The 25,688-nt window shown below is 43.7% G+C and overlaps 1 protein-coding gene across 1 annotated transcript in view; it reads right to left on the reverse strand.

Moving 5' to 3' along the window:
* PKHD1 (PKHD1 ciliary IPT domain containing fibrocystin/polyductin) overlaps window positions 1-25,688 on the reverse strand; it is a 244,371-nt gene that overhangs the window by 118,339 nt on the left and 100,344 nt on the right. Inside the window, exons 37-44 of the mRNA XM_069850843.1 lie at window positions 14,156-14,363; window positions 13,064-13,221; window positions 11,024-11,218; window positions 9,838-9,963; window positions 8,724-8,857; window positions 3,391-3,503; window positions 1,965-2,064; window positions 286-420 (exon numbers count right to left, since the gene is read on the reverse strand). Of these exons, the coding sequence (XP_069706944.1) occupies window positions 286-420; window positions 1,965-2,064; window positions 3,391-3,503; window positions 8,724-8,857; window positions 9,838-9,963; window positions 11,024-11,218; window positions 13,064-13,221; window positions 14,156-14,363 (1,169 nt within the window). The remainder of the gene's footprint in view (window positions 1-285; window positions 421-1,964; window positions 2,065-3,390; window positions 3,504-8,723; window positions 8,858-9,837; window positions 9,964-11,023; window positions 11,219-13,063; window positions 13,222-14,155; window positions 14,364-25,688) is intronic.

Genomic DNA, 25,688 nt, shown 5'->3' on the forward strand with positions numbered 1-25,688 from the left:
TTTCCCTGCTTCATCACCAGATCAATATTCCTTACAGGTGCTGCTGCTAAAGGCATCAGCCTCCCAAGGAGCGGAAGGAGCTCGAGGACTGAGCAAACAATTCAGTGCCCTGACCCTGCACCTAGGCCTTTCTCTCTACTCATAGTCTATTCAAAATCCAAGCTTTCCCCAAGCTGCCACGGAGCAGGGGCTATTCTTCAGGTTACTCTCTTGTTCCTCAAAATTCCTGTTATAAGGGTTCCTGTGTGAATCAAGAGACACTGAAATAACTCCTGCAGAGCTTACCTTTTGCCCAAGGTGTCCAATTAAGACGCTATCAGCTACAGAAGTGTTTCCCAGGCTTTCCACGATGTCAATGCCAAAGTCTTTGCAAGCATAAATCCAGAAGCGTTGGAGTTCAAGGTTGCTGCTTCTAAAAATCTATATAAAAGCATAATAAAGGAATAGTAATAAATAAAATATATTGTGGTTTATAACCCTGTTTTATTTACAAGTAAGTAGAAAAGGGAAGTGCTAAAACATGTAGAAGTATTGAATATACATTTAGTATTTGAGAATTTCCTCTTAATGTCCAGTTTCTGCTTTCAATTAATAATTCAAAAACTTTCACATTATGTTAACTTATTTTCATGTTAAAAGAAAAAAGAACAACATGAAAGAAAATCAGAGCTGAGAATTATCAATAAACAGGGTTAAAGTGCTCTAAATTTGGGAGGAGTTTATTACCGGAAAAAAAATATTAGAGGAAAGATCATTTGTAGCACAAGGATGCCTTAAAAATGCCAAGAAGATGCCTTTTAAGCTGCAAGAGGGGAGATTGAGATGAGATCTTAGGAAGAAATATTCTCCTGTGAGGGTGGGGAGGCCCTGGCCAAGGTTGCCCAGAGCAGTGGTGGCTGCCCCATCCATGAAGGGGTTCAAGGCCAGGCTGGATGGGGCTTGGAGCCCCTGATCCAGTGGGAGGTGGCCCTGCCCACGGCAGGGGTGGGACTGGATGAGCTTTGAGGTCCCTCTGACCCAAATCATTCCATGATTCTATGAAAATAAGCAGAGGGACTGCTTACAGACACCTGACAGCAAAAACACTGTTCCTAGAGGGAGCCCATGGAAAGAAGCAAAATACACTTGGTCGTTAATGTTATGTACAAGTCAGGCAGAGAAAACCACAAAAATGTATGGAAAAACATGGTTGTTATTTTTTTCCCACAAATAAACTCTGCCAGAAATAGAATCCCCTAGTGTGAAAAATTGGACACCTTCAAAAGCAGAGGCCATAGGATGGGTTAGACTGTAAAACGTGCCCTACAGAGAAAGACACACAGTCTGTGCAGGTCATCACATGGGGGTTAAGAGGATCACAGCCTCAAGCATTCATATTAAAAGAAATTCTCAGGTAATAAAGGATGGTGTGGGGTTTTTTTTTAATCAGATTAAGTGGCAGTGAGATACAATAGCAGGAAAGTGAAGTTAGAAAAATTCAGACAAAAAAAAGTGCACATTTTTAACAAAGATTAAAATCTTCCTGTGGAAAACATTAACTTTATGGAAGTAACAGATCCTCTATCAACTGCAGTATTTACGAATTACTCGGATCCATTGGGATCACTTTTTTGGCTGCATGATCCAGTGGGAGGTGTCCCTGCCCATGGCAGGGGGTTGGAACTGGATGGGCTTTAAGGTCCCTTCCAACCCAAACCATTCCATGATTCTACAATGACAGAGGCTCAATGATGACAGAGCAACCAGCTATTGATGGAAACAGCACTGATGGTGCACAGCTCACACAGGTGTTTCTGGCTTTATCACCAGAACAGGAGCCTCCAGCTGAGGGACACAGACATACAGGTACAACAGCCTTTATTGTAACTGTGGCTTCCCTGCAGCCTTAAAAGATTAATTCAGTATGGAGGTGATAGACCTGTGAAGATCCTGAGCACTACAGAGGATGGACAGGAGAAACATACCTGTGCGCCACCTTGGCTACCCCAAGCTGTGAAGTTGCTGAACTGAACACGCTTGTTTGGGCTGTGTGGCAAATATTCTGGGTACACCAGTAACCCATACCTGTTCAGGAAAAAAAAAAAGGATACCACTTCTTTACAGTGCATGTATTCATCAGCAGTTTTCCTGTTCATCATTTTGATACCTATAATCTTAAATCTTTAAATTCTCTGCACAAGATTTTATCATTTCTCCCTAAATCAAAACTGGTGGGTAACTATTTATTTCAGGTACCTTATTATGCTGGAGAACATACTTAAAATTTATTATGACCATCAGAAAAAGTATTTTCTGAACTAGTCATTCCAGGGCTATAATCCAACATACGGCACCACTGACAGGAGTTCACCACAGAACACCCCAACTATTCTCATGAACTTTCAACCAGCATCACTTCCAGATAAGCCTGATGTGAATCTGGCCAGAAAAGGCTTTTCTAGATCTTGGATTCAGTCAACTTTTTGTACACTTCAAGTGTAACCACTCCTGAATGCAGCCCTTGGTTTGACCTCCCCAGAGATTATAAATGCAGATTAATATCCGTATTTCCTCAAAATCTAGGTGACTCTGTCCACTGACTTGTAGCAAAACGTCGTGTTTTTCTGATGTTTCTGTTTTGGGGAAGTGCAGACAAAAGCTCTAGTGAATAGTAGCCATTCCTGGATGCTACGGGAACAACTGCTGTGTCACGTCTGACATACATACAGCATCTTTCCTCCCACTGGACTGCAAAATGCTCAGTCTCCATCTCACTTTTCTTAAGCAGAGACGAAATTCTATCAGCTGACTGTTCGTGATGCTTCGATATAAAGCATCTAGAGGTAAGAAACGCCACTCCAGGCTGTGTAAGCCAGTGTCATGTCTCTAACAGTGGCCTGAAGGAGATGTTCAAGGAAGAACATAAGAAAGAAATTGTGTCTTTCCTCCTGTATTCTGCCACTCAAAACATCTAATTAAAAATGAGCTGTCAATTCAACACACAAGTGCATGCTTCAGTGCTTTGCTGTTAAATGGTTGATGAGGAAAAATGTTCAATGTGGCACCTTAAACTACATCAGGATCATTTAAACAAGAGTATGGAGTGAGGGAGCTTGTTAACAGCACTGGGAAATGCTGCAAGTCAACCAACTGGGATCGTATTGAAAATACTAAGAAAACAATTTGTGATCAAGCCCTGGACACCAGCCCCACTCACATTGCTGTCAAACACTGACTCCGCTCCTCTGAGGAGAACCCTGCTTACAAGACAGAAAGCCCTGAAAAAGTGTAAAATTAAAAAAAAAAAAGTAATAAGTCCTGAAAGGAAGGGCAAAGACTTTTCTGCTCACCACTGCAATCACAATTAGCACTGCCATGCACTGATCTCTTGAACCAAAAATCCCCATGTACCTTGTGCAGGAATGAGCTACGTTCTCACTGAAGGACAGGAGAGGCATTTTGGATGGCCCCTCAGGGGAGAGATGAAAGAAACAGCCATATCCAGCACCACAGACTGTGTTACCCTGCAGAGAAACAGAAGTGACTGTGAGAAAAGACTACCACAAATTTCTGGGAATTAAAATAAACTTAAGAAAATCCCAAATTAAAATCCCAGCTGTTCAGTTTCTGGTAAGTCTGGCTGGTAGAAGCCTGGGACCTTGTTTCTGTGTCCTCAATCTTAGAGTCATAAAATCATTAAGGTTGGAAAAGACCTCTAAGATCACCCAGTCCAACCATCAGCTCAACACAGCTGTGCCTGCTAATCTACGTCCCAAAGTGACACATCTAAATGGTTTTTGAACACCTTCAGGAATGGAGACCCCACTACTGCTCTGGGTAGTCCGGTCCAGTGCTTCTACCACTCTTTCAGCAAATAAATTTCTCCTAATAGCCAAACTAAACCTCCCCTGGTGCAACTTGAGGCCATTTCCTCTCATCCTAACAGTTGTTGCTTGGGAGAAGAGACCAGCACTCACCTCAGCTTCCTCTTCTCCAGACTAAACAGCCCCAGTTCCTTCACCTGCTCCCCACAATCCCTGTTCTCCAGCATCTTCCCAGCTCCATTCCCTTCTCTGGACACACTTCAGTCCCCCAGTGTCCTTCCTGTAGTGAGGGGCCCAAAACTGAACCCAGAATTACAGGTATGACCTCACCAGTGCTGAGTACAGGGGCACAACCACCTCCCTGCTCCTGCTGGCCACAGTGTTTCTGAAACAGGACAAGATGCTCTTGGCCTTCTTGGCCACTTGCGCCACTGCTAGCACATATTCAGCGGCTGCCATCCAGCACATCCAGGTACTTTTCCCATGGGCAGCTTTCCAGCTGCTCTTCCCCAAGCCTGGAGCACTGCATGGGGTTGTTGTGACCAAAGTGCAGGACCTGGCACTTGGCCTTGTTGAACCTCAAACAACTGACCTCAGTCCAAGAGAAAACAGAGAATTTTGTCTTCAGGACACATCAGTGGCTGAACAACTGAACTTACTCGGACCCGTGGTAAATTACTTCATTTGGATTCTTTTTAACAGGGCAAGTGAATAACCATGGGAAGGTGTGCTGTAAGTTGTTCTCAATATCTCTTAACAAAGGAATTATGGAGTTACATTCTTTTAATTGTTGCAAGAGGTGAAAAATAAGTGAACATAAGGTCTGGTTGACCTTAAAATTAAGAGTTTGTACTTAACAGAGTCTGTAGTAAGTGGGTTGTGTGGGTTATACACAGTGGGTTAGGAGCCTTTCTACTCCATGGCAAAAACCTGCTCTAACCTGCTTCAACTGGACAGCAGTAAAACTTAGTTGGTTTTGGATAGTGTCCATAAAGAGATGTTTTCATGTGCACATTGGAGCATGAGCCCTTTTCACCTACCTTAGATCTGTGAAAACTTGATGCTGAAGTCCAGGCTAGTAAGCCTAGGCTCCCTTTCCAGCACAATCAATAAGCATACCCAGAGGACAATTCTTCTGGTCTGTCCTTAGATGAGATTAATTGCCCTCTGGAGGCACCTAGCTCTCTACAGGGAGTCTAAGATAAACTTTCATGCAGCTACAGGAAGAGCCTGTTCTCTAAGCCTGGGACTGACACCCACCATTACCATCCATAGGTCACTGGACAGTGTTATACCTCTAATGACTTTTAGGTCCCTGATGGTCCAAATCAAAGCTGAGCCTGGTGACCTAGAGGTGAAATCCTCCATATACCAATTACTTTCTTCTGACCCATCCAAGTGTGCTCCCTGCAGTCGTGATCTCTAACATCTGCCAAGCAACAAAGAGATATCAACACCCAAAGCGCTGCCTTCTCTGTACCCTGGTGAAAGTGCTGCTGTTTCAGAAAGTGCAGCCACAGATCCTTTTCTTTTAACAAACCCCTTCTGCAGTCCAGTCACATTATTTCCAGGATATTTTACTTGCAACTCCAATTGCGCACTCTACAGATGATTCATAAGGAAAAAAAATGCATATTTATTCCACCCGCTAGCGGCTGGAGGGCAGGGGTTTTAGGCAAGCAGGGAATGTTGTGTGGAAATCAATTTTTTGTGGAAGTGAGTATATTACGAATGTCCGTGCAACCAAAATTCCAGAGAGAAATTGCCTCCCTGAGCATGCCAGATACCTGGAGGTACGCGTTGAGAGCAGTAAAATTAAGTAGCTGATGACTTAAGTGTCTCTTAGCTGTACAACACAGCTAATGTAAATATCTCATTAATTTCTTTTAGATAACCCGGGCTCAAACTGCCGACCCTAAAGATGGCATTAAAGTTCTAGAGAGTGTGCCCAGCACCTCTCCCTGGTTTCAAACCTAGCAGGGTGCAAGGAGTACCCCGACGGGCTCCCCTCAACATGCGCTCACCTTGCACGTTTTAGAAAGGGCTTTGGTAGAGATGAAAGGGTAAGAAACAATTGATGCCAAACAGATGCAGCCTCACCTCCCTGGTACTGCAGAGGATGGCTGGGTTTGCTGATACTGAGAAACAAACTCATTTATCAACAGCATGACCATCACAAGGAAACACAGCCTGATCTCCACTCCATTCATCCACTTAAGCTGTTTACCTGTCCTCAACGCTGCACCATAAAGGAAAGGGAACGCTGAATTTCTTGAGCCCAGCCTGCACCTTGTTAGGCATGAGCACTGCACGCTGCCTCTGGGATTTAAGGGCACTGAATGTTTATAAATAGGAAGTTACTGCAAGAAGTCCGAGATGCACTAAGCACAAGATAACCAAGAGAAAAAGGTAAAAAGCCTACTTATATTTTTGTCCTGCACACAAAAAGAAAACCAAGGACACAGGGCATGCACTTCAGTGACAAAAGACCCAATATCAGAGAAGCATCCTCAGTTCCTCATACCAATGGCATTTAAAAGGCAAGAAACCAGCCTGCTACTGAAATTGTCTTATGGCACTAAGAGGTGATAACCAGGGCTCCCATATTTTATTTTAAAAAACCCAAAAACCTAACCTTGTAAAAATCATTTTTCACTTATACTGTATTAGCATAAAATTTTATCTAACGGCCTGATTCACAAATGCACTTAAGAGCTTAAGTCAAATGGAAACCAGTGGGAATTGGGTCTCTAAATGTCTTTGTAAGCTCAGGTTTGAGTGACTGCTCTGTCCCAGTTTCAACACCGTTTAAGAGACCACTGATTTTCAAGGAAATTTAAGCTCTTCAGTCACCGATGCAAATTTAGGTTCCCAAGTAAATTGAGTAGTTATGAAATATTATTGCAGGACCCACTGTGGAAAGCTTAACCCATCAGGCACAGGTGACAGAACGTGGTACAGACCTACAGCACTCTTCCTATCTTTGCTCTAATCCTTGGCTTACAAACTGCAGCCTGTAAATTTAAAACCAGTAGTTGTAAGATGGCAACCTGGAAACACAAAACTAACAAACACAAAACCCAACAAACACCCAACATTAAAATTTAGAGAGGGAAATTTCTATTCGATGACACAGCCTGGAAATCAGGCAGTGGGAAGATGAGTTCTTTCCTATTACATTCTCCAAATGTCCCTACTGAATTAAGATTTTAATACCTAAAAAGCAATATCCATTTCTTGAGCCATTTGATCAGACAAAAGGTGCTGAAACTCTATAACATCAGAACGCTGCTGCTGCACTGGCATGCCCTGTATTTAGTGGTTATTGCTGTGCTAAGAGAAAGTCCAGAGGACACAGGTGCTTTGCTTGGAAAACACATGACTTTTTCTCTTGGTATCCATGGTCCTTTTGTATCTTCTGCTGAGCTAAGAGCTGCATAATTTGGCAACTTCTTCATATTTTCCTTTTGCTGCTGCAACGCCTCAAATCACCCACTCCGAAAAATTGTGGACAACAAGGTTTATCAGCAACGCTTCAAGGGCCATCTGCTACTCTGCCTTGAGTTACACATCCTTAGAGAGCAACCTTCACCCTGACGTTCAGGTACACAACCACAGAGGAAGCCTGGGGTGTATCTACAAGGACACACGAGCCGAGAGAGCTAAACGAATGCGCTGAAAAGTGAACACAGTCAGTTCACAGGTAGAGATAATTGCAGCAAACCTGTGCAAAAGCGGAGCCACTGGTGATCAAGCAGACAGCTCCAGGGTAGGTCAGCCCACAATAGTACAGAACTCTGTGTTTAGTGGAGCTGAAACCCATGCGATTCAGCCTAGTTGTTCTAATTTTTAACCATATTTGATGGCCTTAAAAATGATAAATATGCCCTTAAGGGAACTGCAGAAAAGCCCTCTTCTTCTTCCTAAGTACTATTGTCTTCATACTAACAAAGAAAATGCGATGGTCTCTTTTTCACCTTCAAATTTAGGTGCAATTCTTTCCTCTTGGAACAGAAGCCCAGGGGGCGATTAGGTCTTCAGGTACATTTAATGATTGGGTTGGTTTCTGTGGCTTAGCAACAGAATGGGTCAAGATGGTTTTGGTTTTTTCATGAAAATGTGCATTTGTCACAACTGAAGCTGTGGTGAGAAAGGTCAGTTTCAGTGAAGTTCCAGACTTAAAATGGTTGAGAAGGAAAAAATGATTGAAGATGCTCAAAACCTTTTTTTTTTTTCATGTAACACTCAAAAGTGGCTCTTTATTCTGAAATGTGTCTTGAATAAGACAAAAATGCATTAACTAAAGAAATCAGAGAATTAGTGAATAGAGACTTTTACTGAGCTCAGCTTTTTGATACGAGGGTTGTTAGTCCCTTAGCATTTTAAAAGTTCTGTTTTATCACTATCTAGGACAGAGAAGCTTGGTTTCTTTTAAAATTAATGTCATTTTCATGGGATGGCAAATGTATTCTCCTCCTCACCCTGGAATGCAAATGTTGGATGGTACATAAGTTGCCATTTTAACTTTGGACACGGGTGCATTTGATATTGCTGAAATACAGTGTGTTTGTCATCAGTCCATTAAAACTGAGATTCTCTTTTTATAATGACAAATGAAGGAAAGTATTTTAGATAAGCCAAGTCTAAACTTTTTTTCCAGTTTTTATGAATCCAAGAGTACTAGAAAATAAACCAACTTTTTACAGTGTCCCAGGATGAAAGATCTCTCTGCAATATTTCATTCTACTCCAGTGCAGTAAAATTTTCTGTAACAATACATATGCCCATGAATATAATTTATTTTGTTAATATTTGCCTGTTTTCATATCCCAGCAAAAGCACAGTTTCTGAGAGCTCAGCCAGAAAGCAAACACTGTGCATATGATCTCCCAGATAAACGAAACTCAGCCTCTTTCTTACCTTGATGTGGTTGGCAGGACCCCTGATGTAGATCCCTGCTGGTGACAGTGTCTCAACATTGGATAAACCCTCTGTCCCAGAAAGGCCAACCACTATGTTGTTGCTGACTCTGTTGCCCTCTTCCAGTCCCTCTCCTGGGGAAAAAAAAAAAACCAAAAAAAAAAACACCCCAAAAAAAGAAAGGAAGAGGAAAATATAGCTGGAAAACTTCCTAGCACAAGTGAGCCAGGGCATGCCGGCAGGATGGAGACCTCATTCTGCTTCCCCACGGCCTCAAGGACTTTGTCCACCACCTTGGGCAAGTCGTTGTCTCTCTCTGGGCCAGTTCTCTTCCTCTGCAAGATGCTTAGAATCACTCTCCTCTGTTTAAATAGCAATCTATCACTTCTTACACAAGATCTAGCACAGGGACTCGCTGTGTGCACGCAACTGCAGGATCAGGACTGAAGGCGCCTTCCTCCCTCCACTCTGTTTATCTAAAATCAGTCATTTTTATCCCATCTCTGACGGAAAACAAAAATCAAGCTATATCTTTATGTATTCAGGAAACACAAGATCCCATAAGAAGATGCTGCGAGTCAGTCTCCTGATGGTTAGTTAGGAGAAATATTTTGTTGTTTAACATTTTCATTGCTCCAAGCTCCAATTTATTTGAGTGCTAAACTCACTGCTTAACTTTTAACATATGCTTTCACTCCATTATCTTCTATGTCAAATGACTGAAGTTAAAGGTAAGTATGCTCTTAAACGCCTCGCTGAACTGGGGTCTTAAATATTGCATAATGGTGCTTCTCCAAAGATGGATAAATCATTCCTCAAAAAGGTCTCCTTCCACTTGCACACTGAACTAAAAGGGATCCAGATCAAGCAGAGCCTGACCTGATGAAACAGAGTGAGTGCTAAAATGGAATTAGCTGCTAGGAGCTGCATGTGGAATTGTGGGATATTCATTCTAGATTCCGCAATACCAGAAAATGTGGATGATGTGATTAAAGCTCTCAAGGTGCAGGAAAGGATCTGCCATTCCTTCCTCCAAAGACATATTCATGCAGATGACAATCAGCACCTGTTGCTGTTATATGCAGGATAGCAGATATTATAGGGCTTCACTTACCCAGCAGAAGCCCATGGCCTGAAATGTTGTAGAAAACATTACTGTCCACAGTAAGGTTGGAGATCCCAGTCAGACGGAGCCCTTGGCCAAAGGAGTCCAAAACACAACAGCCACGTATATAAGAGTCTGGAAAGAAAGGGGTGCTGTGAGCAAAATGCACACTGCAGCTTGATGGTTGGGAGAATTTTATATTAACTCTCATCCTTTGATGCTGTGCAACAAATCTTTTGGGCTCCTGTCATACTGCTTGATTGCAGCTACCCACACTTACTCACCTGGCAGGTCTTTGCCAACAGGTGAGTGTTGCCAGGATGGCCAGAGAAGGGAAGAGAAGCTCTGAGCATAGAGGTGACCCACTCTTGCGAGGAAGTAGGAAGAGATCCAGTGGAAGTATAAAGTAGGATCCCAAGAGTGAAGTATGATATGAGTTCAGGCAGTTGGATGATTGAAGTGGGATTGAAGGAGAGGATGAATGTTTTGGAAGGGCAGTGACCACAGGACAGGTATCTTGTACACCTTGTCTAGGTGCCAGGCAGGATGACGTGCCCATTGTGCTCCAGCATCATGGCTAGCGCTGCCTTCTGCCACCAAGAAGACTAGATGCTCACTCAGTGAGGAAGATGGCACAGGGAAGGTGTGAGTGTGGGTTAGCTGGAGAGGAAAGTCCCATCTAGGATCCTTAAAACATTATTTGAGCCATCCTAACTTGCTGCCACCACCACCAGTCTTCAGAGCTCTCATTGCCACTTCCACAGAGACAAATTTTGCACTTACCAATGACAAAGTCAAAAGAACTCATATATGTTCGTTGACTTTCAGGTGATAGAATTAGACCTCAGCCCATGCTACAAAACAGCCCTGAGTCACCTCTGGGATCCCTCACAGTCTGTCAGTGCTTTCATTACCAGAGCTAGAAGTACCAGGCTAGATCAGAGCTGTGGCATAAAAATGATATGTTATTTTAGCAACAAGCTGCCCAAAGATGCCAAGGAACTAAAGCAGCTTAAAGCTCTCCATCAGGTTTCACTCGAGCTTGGACTGAGGTGAGGTTTCCTGGCATTTACCAATCCGATCTGTCAACTACCTGAGAGCTGAGCAGGCTTCAGAGGGCATATGCTCCATCTTTGGGCAGAAAAAGGTGGACTTCTGAGATCATTCGTGCCCACGTCCAGGGCAGCTGTCTCACCTGCCATCTGCGCGTCGCCAGCCACAGTCAGGGCACTGAGGTGCTGCTGAAACGCTTGGCCGACGTGGTGGAACTGGACCCCTTCCAGCCAGAGATGGCTTTCTTCCCCCTGGAAGGCCTCCACAACCATGACGGCCCCCAGGTTGCGAGCCCCCAGCCGCCGCTCACTTCGCTTGTACAGACACCTGGAGCCACCTAGAATACAACCCAGTGGGAGCGGTCAGTGTTCCTGCCCCAGGCAACGTCATGAGATCCATCACATCGACTCAGTGAGACTCCACGTCCAGCAGAGACCTTAAACACGGGGCCAAAGACAAATAGCCATAGATGAGCGTGTTTGATATTCCCTCTAAAGGTTCTCATGGTTCCTTCCCTAAGAGTCTGGACAATTTTAGAGGAACACACACTAAAACCAGCAGGAAGCTGTGGCAGTTTTATGCCTTGGCAAGTTCCTTGTGTTCAATTTTAAATTGCCGTATGCACGGGGAAGATGGATTTGACATTGATTTACCTTGGGTGAGGTTCTTGAAAAGAGGATTGGGCACGGATGTACTGAACTAAACTGAAATGAGAACACTTTGAAATTTCTTTACAACTCTTGCTCTCCCCACTGTCCCTGCTGATGGGGAGGAACTGTTGCTGCCCACAGTCAGAAGACAAGGAAAGTAAATCACAAGGCAGGGAAGGAATCAGCATTCCTGGCAAGCATCCTTCTATGGGTCTACACTTAGGATATTTCTGTATGAGGGGATCCAGGCTAAAAGTGCACGACTTAGGCTTGTTCAGCAGAGGGGCAGAGAAGAGTTCAAATTCCAGCACTGCCTGCTTATACACAGTAATGCTCATTTTTCTTTTAAAGAAGGTAAATTAACCACAAAAAAACACTGCCCACTCATCTTCTGGTGACTCCTCTGAGAAATCCTCCTATCCTTTAACTCAAATAAAAACCTCAAATGGTTAGCACATTTCAGAGACTTATATTTATGAGCTCCACAGAAAATGGACCATAAATCCATGGGTAATATAAGCAGTTGGCTGCTGGATATCAAATGAAGTCTTGTGTCACAGTCTGAAAGCCCAAGGCATTTTATTTTTGAAGGAAACCTTACACCTGGGCTGCCAGATAACTTAACTCTTCCCAAATTATAATCACTGTGTCTGACTCTGCTCTCTCATCAGCTGGTGTAAATCAGGAAGCCACCTGTCAGACTTCATGGTGTTTCATACTGGTAAAACTAAAGTAGAACTGTGATATCTAATGTTTCATAAGCTTTACTGTATGCTACAAGACATCACCACCCGTTATTTTTCTTCTGAACACTAAACAACATCTCAGTATTCTACACGAAAGAGTACAAATAGCATTGGGCTGTTTTGTTTTTCCTTCTTCTTACAGTGACTAAATAGTAAACACAATTAAAAATTTAATATATTATATACACAGAAACATGTTTTCAGAAGATACTTTCTTTTCTACGCCCTTAGGCTCAGGCAAAACTAAAGGGCCTTTCCCAAGATGGCTTGAAACAACAATGTGGAAATAATACATCTGAGACATCACAATGAACAGCAGTTCAGCTCCCGGGACTTCACACTTCAATGTCAAACAATGTTTGGGAACATAAACTTGCTTTCCTGTCATTGGCATGTCTCAAAGTTACGCTGCTATTTAGAAAGAGTTCTAATACACAGTGAATCACAGAATGTCCTGAGGTGTAAGGGACCCACAAAGATGATTGAGTCCAGCTCCTGTCCCTGCACAGGACACCACAACATTCACACCATGGGGCTGAAGGACTTGGCCAAAGGCTTCTGGAATACGTCAGGCACGACGCCGTGACTGCTTCCCTGGGTCCTGCTCCAGTGCTCCACCACCCTCTGGGGAAAGAACCTTTTCCTAATGTCCAACCTAACCCTCCCCTGGCACATCTTCCTGCCATTCCCTCGGCTCCTGTCACTGGTCACCAGCGATACCACAACGTGATTTGAATGGAGTGATTTTCCTCCTCAGAACATTTCTATGAGAGCAGTCCTCCTCACCTCCTGTAACGCCTGCTTGTGCACACTCTCTGACGTGGGACATCCTTTCCGTCGTGAGATTTCCTTGAACAACAACCATTCTACTAATCAGTGCCACCACAGCGCTCAAAGGCAGACCCTGGCCATTCACACATCCCTCTCCAACATTGTGGGAATACCTAAGGAGAGACACAAAAACGGCACAAAAGCATAACAAGAATGGTGTCATCTGACACCATATGACCCCAAATGCCCAAATTCAGAGGTGGTTTCAGTTCTATCTCACTATGCACAGGGGCATACCCAGTGTGTCTCTCTGTATGGGTAGGGATGCTTTTCATTGGCTGGTGTTTGATTTCATCTTTCTGTATCTCACGCTCACAAATTTTCCTTTGGTGTTTGCACCAAAATATTTCAACCTTTGAACAGCATCTTCCCAAAACATATTTTGGTGAAAAACTTCAGCAGTTTCTTTCTCAAGGCCAAGACACTTCTGAAAGTTATATCATTAACCTTTTTGAACATTAGAGCTGGGTTGCCTCCCAAACAGATAACACTTTTCAACACGGGGGCTTCAAGTTGTGATGATAAAAAGTACAGTTTGACCAAGATCTCCAAGTGCAGAAGACAAAGAGAGCATGGGGTGGTCTAACTACAGCTCAGTGAAAATACAGCAGTATTTCTAACCTGAAGTAGTTTGCATTGACTGTGTTCTTAAGTCAGTCAAAAAAAGTGTTACTTTTTTTTATTTTTTACATTTTTTGTAAAAAAAAAAAAAAAAAAGCACTTTCTCAAGAAATTAACTATGCAGGAAAAGCCTTTGTTACACTTCTGCCGAGGCTGCTCCACTGTACTGGCCATCAGTGTTTCCTGCTTCAAAGGGTTTCTGTGTTCATGGTTATGAGACAGAATTTCGCATAGTTAGAAGCATTCAGGATTGAACGTCCACTGGCTTCAGGGGGAGCGAGGAACCAAAGTATCTCTGACCACCTTTGTTAAAGGGATTTATATAGCTATTATGTCCCACGGGAAACTGCAAATTCTCACCTTGACCAAATTTTCCCCTGGTTTAGCACTCTGCTACAGAAACCCCCTTGGCCCTTGAAGGGATACCTGAGTGGTGATCTAAGGTACAGCTCCGTGTTGTTCACAGACTCAACGACAGCCACTTCTTCTTGCTGCTCGGCAGCTCCAAGGCCTGTCCTTCCCACCAGGATTTCATCTCCGGGTTGCCAGTCAACAGGTTCCTGAAGCAGCAACCGCATGTCATCAACACGTGCTGATGATTTCAAGTGTGTGAAAGTTACTTTGGGCATCCGGCCTGGAAAAAAAAAATTCTTTTTAAAAAAACAAGTCAAATAACATAAAAACCCAGGAGCAGCATAGTTAGAAAACACCGCCTCACTGGGATCATCCCTTAGTCGTTCGTTTGATCCAGTGGGTCCTTTCCAACCTAGTGATTCTATGACTCTATGACAGTGTGCAGGCAAGAACCTTAATGTTGAGACGATGTGAAGGTCACACAACATCCCTGGGGCTGGGTTACAGGTTTGGCAAGCACTGTGAGCACAGGGGCCAGCATGAATGCGAGATGAAGACCCCCTGCATCAGCAGCCTTAGGTCACCACTGGATGGCAACAGCAAGGTTGCAATTGCAGTTTCCCAGATTCCCTTCTCTTCCACGGACATACTACCAAGTCTGCGTACAAGCCCCAGCAGTGAAACATTTTGCCATTTCACCTCCCTTTCTTCACTTCATGAAGTTTGCTTCAACTCTTACTATTTCTTTTTCCCTAGCAGGCTTTGGAACAGATTGGTCCAGTGAGATCCAACACACTGAACACCATCAGGGGAGATCATGTGCCTCACACACCCACCTTTCGTATATTTTTCCTTCCCTCCTTTGTATCAGACCATAATTTACCTTTAGCCCACAGCAAGTTACTGTCCATCCTGGTTGTACTATCGAAAAGTAATAACACCAGGAACCACTGAGGGTAGGGGTTGCATCCAATATATTGTGTTCAAATTATTTTAAGCAAGCCTCTTCCTCTCCTTTTCCTATTTCACTTTCTTGTTTCTTATAGTCTAGATTCCCTGTTCTTTCCTTCATGAAGACAGAAACAAGGAGTAGCATCTCCAAGTCAGTGAGTTCAGGAATGGCTGAGAGACCTGGGTCTGTTTAGCCTGGAGAAGAGAAGACTGAGACAGGATCTTACCAGTTCTTATCACTGTCTAAAGGGCAGGTGTCAAAGGGATCTGGCCAGACTCATCTCAGCGGTGCCCAGTGACAGGACAATGGGCACAGACTGGGGCACAGGAAGTTCCACCCGAACATGAGGACAAGCTTCTTTCCTGTGAGGGTGCTGGGGCACCGGACCAGGCTGCCCAGGGAGGTGGTGCAGTCTCCTTCTCTGGAGATATTCAAACCCCTAGGACACACTCCTGCAGGTGAACCTGCTTTAACACGAGGGTAGACTGGATGATCACCAGAGATCCCTTCCAACACTGACCATTCTGTGATTTTGTAATTCACAGCAGAATAAGAGAAAGAAGAATCAAGTCCTCATCTTCTGTCATCTTGAAGTACATGAGTACCTGTTCTGCGTGTCAATGAGTTGGCAAGCATCTAAACCTAGCTGAGATACTTCTGGCTTATTAACTTTCTTCTTTTTTTTCTTAAATTATACTTGAAATTTCTCAGCTTGCAGCTAAGAAAATCTCCCAGACATCCTTTCCACGAAGTCCTTCTGTTCACCTCAAGGAACTGTTTCAAAGTACATCAAACGGATTACCTTCAGACAAAACTAATGCAGATGCTGTAGGACATAAAACACACTGTAGATGCAAATGGAAACAAACTAGAAGGGCTCTATAGTAGCCCCGACAACACACATAGTGTGGACCCTGCATCTTCAGCACTTATTCACTGCACAGATCTGCTCCTACTGGGCCACACTGTTTTCTAATGTAGACGCAGCCAAAGCCTACCTTGCACCATTCACGAGCACAAGCCTCAAAGATCGTCCCTGTGAGATCTCACACTCAACACAGCTTTAGCCAGCTAAAAAACCCACTTCTTCATATCAGCCCTAGCACATCCTTTTCCTAGCAGCAGTCTCGTCATCTTTATTCACTTACTTTCTTTCATGGAACGATCCTTGTGAATTTTTAGGACTCGCATAAAAGCGAATGACGGGCAGAAGCCATCTGCATGTTAAGCAGCAGACAATCTTTCTCCAGGCCTAGACATTTTGTTTATAACAGTGCTTTGTGTGCGTGTGTTGGTGTGCGCGTTGGAGCGCATCTGCGGCCAGGCACACAAGCGACCCCCATTGGGTACATCTGTCACACGCTGCTGCAGCCCTTACAAAAACACTGCTGGGCAACAACTCTTGTCATTAAGAGGTGCAGACCTTCATTCTACATCTTCTCAAGTTTGTTGTTTTTTGTTTTTTTCTTAGTTCTAAAAGAACAGCATTTGAAGTATCCAAACACCATTTTTTTTCCCTCTTTTTCTTGCTTGACTCCTTACTGCACCCTGCCATCCTCCCCCTCCATCTCCCATTCCACAGTTTGTTTTACCATTTTCCTGATGATTTTGGTGGTATGGGATACTTCTCTGTACATGTAAGATTTACTTCCACTTTCCAATACTTTTTATAGATTCTCATTAGGGAACAAATGTCTAGCAGGTTCTTTTTTCTTGATTCCTATTTATATTCCCACATGGAAAGATACTTATAGGTCAGATTCCCCTTTAAGCAACACGAGTGACACAGGATTTGGTCAGTGATGCTTTTCTGGTCATTTGAGTAAGAAGGGATCTAATTGCGGGTTCTTTGCCTTATCAAGAACACGTTCCCAGCCTATGGTTCTGATGGGAGCCCAGCATACATCTGCACTGTTCCTCGATCAGTCATCATCCATCACTGTTCAAAATCACCCATTAGCCTTGACAAAACAACTTTACAACTGGCAACCCTGAAATCTGACTTTTTTTTACTTTTCCAAGGCAAGTGTAACAGCGTGACCTGCATCTCACATGGTTCCAAGTACAAGGAAACAGGCAACCTCCATGTTCTCCAGCTTCAGTATCCAACAGTTTCAAAGAAGAACAGCTTGAAAAAAAGCACAACACCCACCAAGCCGCTCAGTCACCATCGCCACTGGTATCTGCAAGTTGACTTGACTGAGTCTAGAAACTGTGGGTGGGTTTCAGGTGCCTAACCTGTAATTTTGAACACACGACTGGCCTCTAGGTGCTGTTCCAGAATGACATTGGTCTGACACAAGTCCCACACCCTACCTGCCCAGCCCACGTAGGTACTTTGGGTACCGTTCAGAGTGCCTGAAATGATCCTTTCTATTAACATTCAAGTAACTGAATTCAGGTCTCTACGAAAATCATGAATATCTAAAGAGGGTTCCTGAAACAAAGACCCCAGTCTCTGCAGTCTGTCTGCAGGCCAGCCTTTGGAGGCCCAGAGCCCTGTTCCTTGTTTCTCCTTAAAAACAAACCCATTTCAGACGAAACATAATAAGGCTTCATAAAATAACCTTCAGTGACTGGGACTGGACTGTGCAACAGGTAAATAAATTATTTGTTTGAGAGCAGAAGGTTTGAAAGACCAACAGCTGCCGTATATTTAAATTATATCTTCCCCAAAAAAGTACTGTAAGCAGAAACACTCGAATGTACTGAAAAATAGATGAATCTGTATATCTCCTTAATTATTGAACTAATTTTTAATAATTAACTGAGCTCAGATTTAAAAAAACCCACATGTTGAGATCTAAATAGAAGTGCCTTCATGTTAAAGGGACAGGACAGAACCTTTAGACTTGAAACACTCTTGCAGGCAAAGCAAGCACCGAACATTTTACTAAATGACTTGACAGATACACCTTTAAATATGGAGCAGAGCAGAACTGTGTTGTCAAATGACAACCTAGAAATGCAAGTAACTTAAACACAAATTCCAAAGTGAATTAATCATGAATTGTAGCATAAGAAACATCTTGGCACCAGGACCTTGGTGGAAGCATGATGTGAGCCTGCAGTCTTGTCTAGGCCTGCCATCATTATTAAGAGCAAGGCAATTATGATGTGTACAATGCCACTCTCTTTTCTATATCAAGTAGAAAAGAAGAAAAACAGTATAAACATAATTTCTCACAGCCCCCACTACAATACTTTCTATAAATCCATGTAGGATGCTACAAGACTTCACAAACTGGTTTCACTTAGCCCTACGTGGTTCAGGCAGAGATGAGCATTTGACCTTTATAGAAATGTCTCAGAATCACATCAAAACTCAGCAAGGTATGCCAGGGTACACTCACCTCCAGGGTTACAAGAAAGCCTGTCTACAGCAGGCAAAGTGCTTCAGTTCATAATTATCACCTGAGTGGTCCAAATGAGTGCGGTATTTAACTGACTTGCTTTCATTTGGCATTGTGAAACACAAGCAATTCCTATGTTTACCAGTTTCCAAAGCAATCTGATTAATCTGATACTTTTAGACCTGTAGATTGTACTAAGTGCTGAAGGTTTAGATAAATTAGGTCATTAATTGCATTCCTCCGATCACAGAAGACATTAATCTTATTTCCTCTTCCAGGTGTACACTGAGTGCCTCAATGGGTGTTGAAAATTTAAACTGGGTGTTGGAGAACTATCTCTGATCACCCGGCTTTGAAAGCAGAAGTTGCTGCAATTGGAAACAAGAGTTTTGAAAATAGTGACTCCAGGGTAGGGAGAGGCAGCCTTAAGCTAATTAATTAGTAGACAAGTCCTGTACTCAATAGGAAAAAAGAGGCTCCTGGGGAGCCTACAAACTCTGAATTGACTTCTAGGGGAGTTTCTCTCTCCGTGAAAGGCACAGGAGAGATGTCTCCCAATTCAGGTAAGGGAATTGCCCCGAAGCGACTCAGAAGCATTCTGGTGGCCATGGAGCCTTGGAACGTCCAGGTGCCCTGGCTGGTAGCTGTCCCCACAAAGCTACAGCTTTCTTTGGATCTGATCACCAGTTCCCTCCTCTCATTTATAACCCTGAGCACATGTCCAGTCTTTCTCCCAGTGCTGCAGCACAGAAAAGAAGAGGTGAAGAGACAAAAGAGCAGTGGTATTGATCCCAGCTGAGAAAGCCTGCTCCAGATCCCACTCCTCAACCCAGAGGAAAATTTTGCTTCAGACAAAACAACTCGTTTAAAGTCTCTGTTTGTCAGACCAGACAGTTCTGAGGCATTGAAGTGTTCAATTTACCCATTCCTTGTACGTTTATGAAAAAAATCACCTCCTGCCCACTGCCTTAAGGTGTCTTTCAGCTTCCACCAGAAGAGAAACTTGGACTAACGCTGTTCACCATTTGAGATGCATAGTTTGTTATCTGTATTAAAGTGAGTCTGGCAATGCTGGGGACTCCACACATCTAGCACCAGACCCAGGGGGAGTCTATCCACTGGATACAGTAAAGTCCGACCACAAACACGTTCACATTCTTACTCCCGTGGCAACCAGAATGTGTTTGAAACCTCATATCAAAGTCACTGCCTAATGATTTTGCTAACCACCAGTTTGCTCTGAAGGGAACTTATTCCTTTCACACTTTTCTATTTAGTTACATTAATTCCATCTTAAACCTATGGGATGCTCCAGATCTAAGAATTTAGGTGACTAGGTGATGTGTTGCTTAAATGGAAAACAGATGCTCCCGACATAAGCTCAAGGTTTCTTTGGAGCGTGTTATCATCTAGCTTTAGACACCCATGGAACCTCCTAACCAAGCCTGACAGCAACCAGCATGAGGCACATTCAGAGTGCAACGGGAGTGCTGGTAGAAACTAGACTCCTCAAATGGGGTTCGGGAAGACTGATTCCAGCACTAAGGACTGTTCTCTTTCTCCTAAAAGTTGTTTAAATGCTTTAAACCATGTTCCTCTCCTGTTGTGGGACAGCAGGCTTTGTACACTTCTCCTGTGACTACAGAGAGCTGGGAACCTGCTGCATCTCCTCTTCACTCCTATGTACCACAGATTAATTCATTCAGGTTAAGAACACAGAGTTTGTTTGTAGAGGTGACAAACTATAAAGCTCTTTCACACCTTTTGACAGTTTATTGGCGCTTTAAAGTTGAGGTAATGAGATCCCTTTATACCACAAAAGGAATTTACAAGAACTGTGGGGCTCAGACACACAATCACTTACAGTGACTACGCATGCTGTAATGTGGATAATCTGTCAATCTGTTGCAGCTCTGTTGTAAATCTGTAGTGTAATTGAGAAGAAGATCTTTCAGTTCCCACAAGCACAGTGAAAAGAAACAAGCAGTTTACATCTCCGAAACAGAGAAGCATTTTGCAAAAAACAGAGTTAAGAATGTAATTCAATGGATTACAGCTATGATCAAAAAAACCCACCCAATACCACACCACCAGTATAAAAGTGTCTGGTAATAAAATGCACCATTTACTGCAGCATTTTGGGTGTCAGACTGCCTAAGGAATCCAGCTTCCTCTCCATTGTCATAATCTCTTATTATTCCCTTTTCTTGATCCAAATTACCCTACCTACTCAGACCTAGCTTGACCATTCCTAAAACTGCCAAATGTCAAAGCAATAAATCCCATCTAATGGAAACGGGTGCTTCCAAAAAGAGGAGAGGGGTTAATGCATTTTTCAATCCAGGACAGAGACCTTTTGCTGCTGCTGCTTCAGTTAACAAAATGCACAAAAGAAATAATAACGTATAAAATTCTTTAAGTGAAAAAGAATAGCAAATCTTTTCCTGAAGGCCTCCTTAGTCAGGAGGACACAGCTTTGCTCCTACAGCTCTCTATAGTCAAACAGACCTTAAAGCCCCAGAACCTTACTTGAGGGCGTGGTGAAATTCTTTCATGAACTTAGATTTGCTTAAGACCTTTATGAAAAATGTCCCAGCTACCCCAGCTCTTGCTGTGACTCATCCAGTCACTGGCCATAAAATGTACAGAATCAGAATAAAACAAGAATGAGAGCTGCTTCCCCACCTTTCCGTATGTGCTTAAAAACATCTGCCTGAACTACAAGCCCTCAGCCCTCTGGACTTGAATGTATCCATCTTACTTTTACTCTCTGTTAAATTCCAGTCCTAGGTACACTCCCTAAGCATTTGCACAACGTGCCTAGCTTGTTTTGCAGTGAGAGGAGGCTGGTTTTTTCCTGCTGTGCATTTTAGAAAGACAGGGCTGTCTCTGCTCAGAAAGCGAGAGATGTCTTTCCACCCCCATACAGTCCTGCAGGACAAACTCCTGTGTGTGGGCAGCTCCTGGGGAGATGCAGACAGCTTTTCTGCTACTTCCCATCACAGCCAGTGCAGAAAGCTTTTCATTCACGCCCCAAGGGGAAATAGGAGGTCCTTTCTAATTTATAACTGCTCATTAACCCTTGGGATACCCAGGAGTTTATCAGCTTTTTGACTGCTGTACAGGCCGCCTGCAGCAGCCTCGGTGCTGCGTGCTCAGGATCACCCTGGATATTTCAGATTGGATTAGAGGGTGGGCTCAACCCACAGCTCGTCTGATGTCCCCGTTGTGCAGGACCAAACCCAGTATCAGGCACAACCTTTATGCAAGCAATGGGCAGCCTGAGACAGGGGATTTGGACCTACTTGGTCCCCTCGTGTGAACCATGGAAGGTTCCTAAGCAGAAAGCCATCGTGTACCATCTTCCTGTGGCGCTATCACGCTTGACCCTGGGCAGATATCCTTCATGAAAAGGTTTTGATGCTGCATAGCACCAGGGCAGAGAATTTTGGGTGCTGCTTTGGCCTAAAGCAGCCACAGTTCCTAACAGTTATTTTCTGTCCAAGCACGGAGAGATGAGTCACAGCTCAGCTTCATAAATCAGCTTTTAATCTGCTTGGTGACCCACTCATCTAAGGTCTAACGCAAACACAACTGCGGAATCTCTCTGGGTGATGCGTTCCTGTTATAAGTGGGTCCTGAAGGATGAAATCCAAGTCTAAACCAAGCATAGTAAGAGCGTGATTTCACTCCAAATTCAAATGAAGTCAAACCTCCAACACCTTCCACAGAACAAAAATTCTGCATAAAAAAATTACTTTTGGAACCACTGCACTGTTTTTTGTTTCTTTGTCACTTTGGAAGCTTAGGGGTTTTGACTTCTATTCTGTAAAAACATTGCATTTCACTCTTCTTGAAATGGTGATATGAAACAGGTAAAATATTAAAAATAATACTATGAGAGTCCAGATTAAAGAAAAATGATAGAATTCAACACCTTTTTCTTCTTCCAGTAGGGAAAAAAAAAAAAAGAGGATAGATTGAATAATTTTTAGTTTCTCTATTAGTAGGAAATATCCTTCAAAGTGCCCTAGTCCTGCTGACTGTTTCACGAAACTACAGTTTTCACCTTATTTTCCACATAAATACTTCTGAATGGCACGTTTGGGAGAGCAAGGAGTATCTGGCCGAGGATGTGAAGGGCTGTGGAAATCTTAGTTGTTGCTTCTTCCTGCTCTATTACACTGCAGAAAAAGTGCCATCCCTGTGCTGCCCCGTAAATGCAAACATTTCCTTTAATCAGAGGTTACCTGGTCACTGCTAAGTCACATCAGTTCAGAAAGGAAGGGGAAAGGTTTTCCCAGCTCCTTCACTGCCTTTGCATAAACCAGCGAGCACAACTAAAACCACGCTCCGTGCCTGAACACAGCTCACGACCAAAGGTGCCAGGCAGGAAAACCTCTTTGAACTGAGACCAGGAGCAAAGTGTTTCAAATGCAGCAGCCAATTCCTGCTCGATCCCATCAGGAGCTGCACGCAGCTGTTAAAATTTCACATCACTGCTAGTCAATCTCCCTCCTGCGCTGCTGCCGAGCGAGACTGGGAACGGGCCCGCAGCAGCAGGTACGTGGGCCCGCGTGACCATTTAAATGCTCAGATTAGTCCGCTACATCCCGGGTACATGATGAAAGAGAACTGGACATGTGGGAAATGAAGGTGAGCCCAAAGAGAGGGTCTCTGCCCAAGTCAGCCTGCAGCCCTGAGAAAACCCAGATCTGAGTGCAGGCTTCTCAGCTCGCCAAACTTTGCAGGCTTTCTCCTATATGGGGTGGAAATTCACCCTGATGCTGCTGTTGATTGCTACTCTTCCTCCAGCTAAACTCCTGGCTGTAGCTGGGGCCAAAACTGGAAGGAACATTTCGATGTTATAGTCAAAGATTTAAAAGAGGCGACTATTTCATCCAACAAAAAGCCTCTACATTTACAGTAACCGTAAAACCTCCCCTTCTCAGGAAACACAAGCTAATATGTTAGATGAAGTCTCTATATATTTTATTTTATATAAATATATACAAGCGCCCATCTCTCAGTCCCTTTACATCACATTTTCCTCATTAAGATCAGCACTAAAATACAAAGCAACTCATTTAAGTGTCCATCAGAGATGATAGATGCGTTTACGTTAGGAAGAAGAGCAAGCCGTAGAAGTGACAGCAGCTTTCCCCAAACCACCATCTGCTAGGTCTTTAAAATCTAATGGTCATCTTATACTTGTGAATAAGAAAGTGAAGGAAGCAGTCACCATACATTAGTTACTCCATGGGAAGTGCCTCCAGTGTGCTTTCTTACCACCGGTGAACACAGGGGGATTGAAGGCAGCTCAGCCTTCTGCTCGAGAGCCATCTGCTTTAATGCATCCTTGTAAAGCCAAGGTCTTGAAAGGAAAAATGCTGCCACAGAAGGCAAAAAGCATCCTGCAGTCACCACACAGAACATCTAGCATCTAAGGAAAACCAGCCCACAGAAGCTACTCTAGAAAGGGAAAAATGATCTCTGAACTCATGGTGTAACAGGGATGTGCAAATCGATGGTTTCAGTTAGTGGAAAATAATGTGTGTTGAATAGGTGAGGATTTCAGTCAGGTAAAAAAGCACATCTCCAGCAGCTCTCTGTACCCTGTCTTGAATCCCCCTGCTACAGATTTTTTTTCTTACCCCTGGGAAGATCTTCTCTTTAATATGTGAGTAAAGCAGAACAAATTTCTCATGTTGCCTATGATCTCTTAATCTTGAAGTCAGCACAGATACATAATGCTCCTTAATGGAGGAAAAGCAAGATGCATTTGATTAAATGTTTGATCTCTTGAGGAATGCACAGGCTCTGTAGAGCACAGTGTATAGCGCACAAATATTTTTGTGTTTTATTATTGATTAAAAATGATTAAAATTAATAATTGTTTCAACTGATAAAAAATACTTTTTCTCCTGAGCTGACCCTGAAAATGTAGAAGATTGTTTCGTATGCAGGGAAGTCTGGGATAGAAGTAGTGCCAAATTGCCTCTGTAACATCACCACCACAGGCAGCACCCATTGCAAGTGCAGGGGCATTCTTTGCACCAGAGTTCATGACTTTGGAGGACTGAAGTGACCACTGATACTTCTGTTTTAATTATGTTAGTTCTAAACAGGGATGGTATTATGCCAAAACTCTCTGAGCACTTTTTTTTCCTTTACCACACCGCTTTGACAGTCTGAACAAAGTGAATGCATCACAGTATTAAATCTGAAGCACAGCCTCTTCTATCTACTCGTGATCTACCTGCATCACCTTGTGAGACCTCACCTGGAGCCCTGTGTCCAACTCTGGGGCCCTAAGCACAGGAAGGACATGGAGCTGTAGGATAAATTCCAGAGGAGACCACAGAGTGATCCAAGGACTGGAGCACCTCTGCTATGAGGACAGGCTGAGACTGCTGGGGTTGCTCAGCATGGAGAAGAGAAGGCTCTGGGGAGACCTTAGAGCAGCTTCCAGTACGGAAAGGGGCTCCAGGAAAGCTGGGGAGGGACCTTTTAGCAGGATCTGTTGTGACAGGACGAAATGGTTTTAAACTAAGGGAAGACAGATTTAGACTGAATACAAGAAAGAAATTCTTCACAATAAGGGGTGTGAGGCACTGGCCCAGGTTGCCCAGGGAAGCAGTATAGGTCCCATCCCTGGAAACATTCAAGGCCAGGTTGGATGGGGCAACCTGACGGAGTTAAAGGCATCCCTGCTGCTGCAGGGGGGTTGGACAGGATAACCCATAAAGGTCCCTTTCAACACAAAGCATTCTATAGTCTAGGTGGACAGGTATGTGTTATTAATCCAAATGCAGGGAACTGGTTCTTGTGTTCACGCCCTGTGTCATCACAACGCGGCTGCTGACAAAGTTTCAGCTAAATACATGGCACAAGTTCTGGCCTTTGTCTGGGAAGAGGCACAGTCTGTTTTGAAGGAACAAAACAGAACAGTGTCCTCGTCTACATGGGACTGCTAAAAATAGAATGGAAAAGGTCTTTATGGTTTTTTCCATTCACAGTAACAGAGTGTTTGGAGCAGGAGATCAGGCGGTCACAAGGAAAGGGTAGGTGTCCTCAGCCAGATGTCCTCAGTCAGCCCCTGTCATCAGGGGAGATGCAGCATCTCCCCTTAGCTGCCTCCGCACCCAGTCCCTGCCCTCTGCTTGGCATCTCCAGTCCAGTTTGCCTGGGAAGGACAAAGGCACAAGAACAGCCAAGGCCACCACACTAAACCTCCCGCCCACAGCTTGTCAGGAGAGTTTCTCGGGGAATAAAGCGTGAATAGAGCTGGAGACAGTGA

This window comes from Phaenicophaeus curvirostris, chromosome 2 (assembly GCF_032191515.1).
Source record: "Phaenicophaeus curvirostris isolate KB17595 chromosome 2, BPBGC_Pcur_1.0, whole genome shotgun sequence".
Taxonomy (NCBI): Eukaryota; Metazoa; Chordata; class Aves; order Cuculiformes; family Cuculidae; genus Phaenicophaeus; species Phaenicophaeus curvirostris.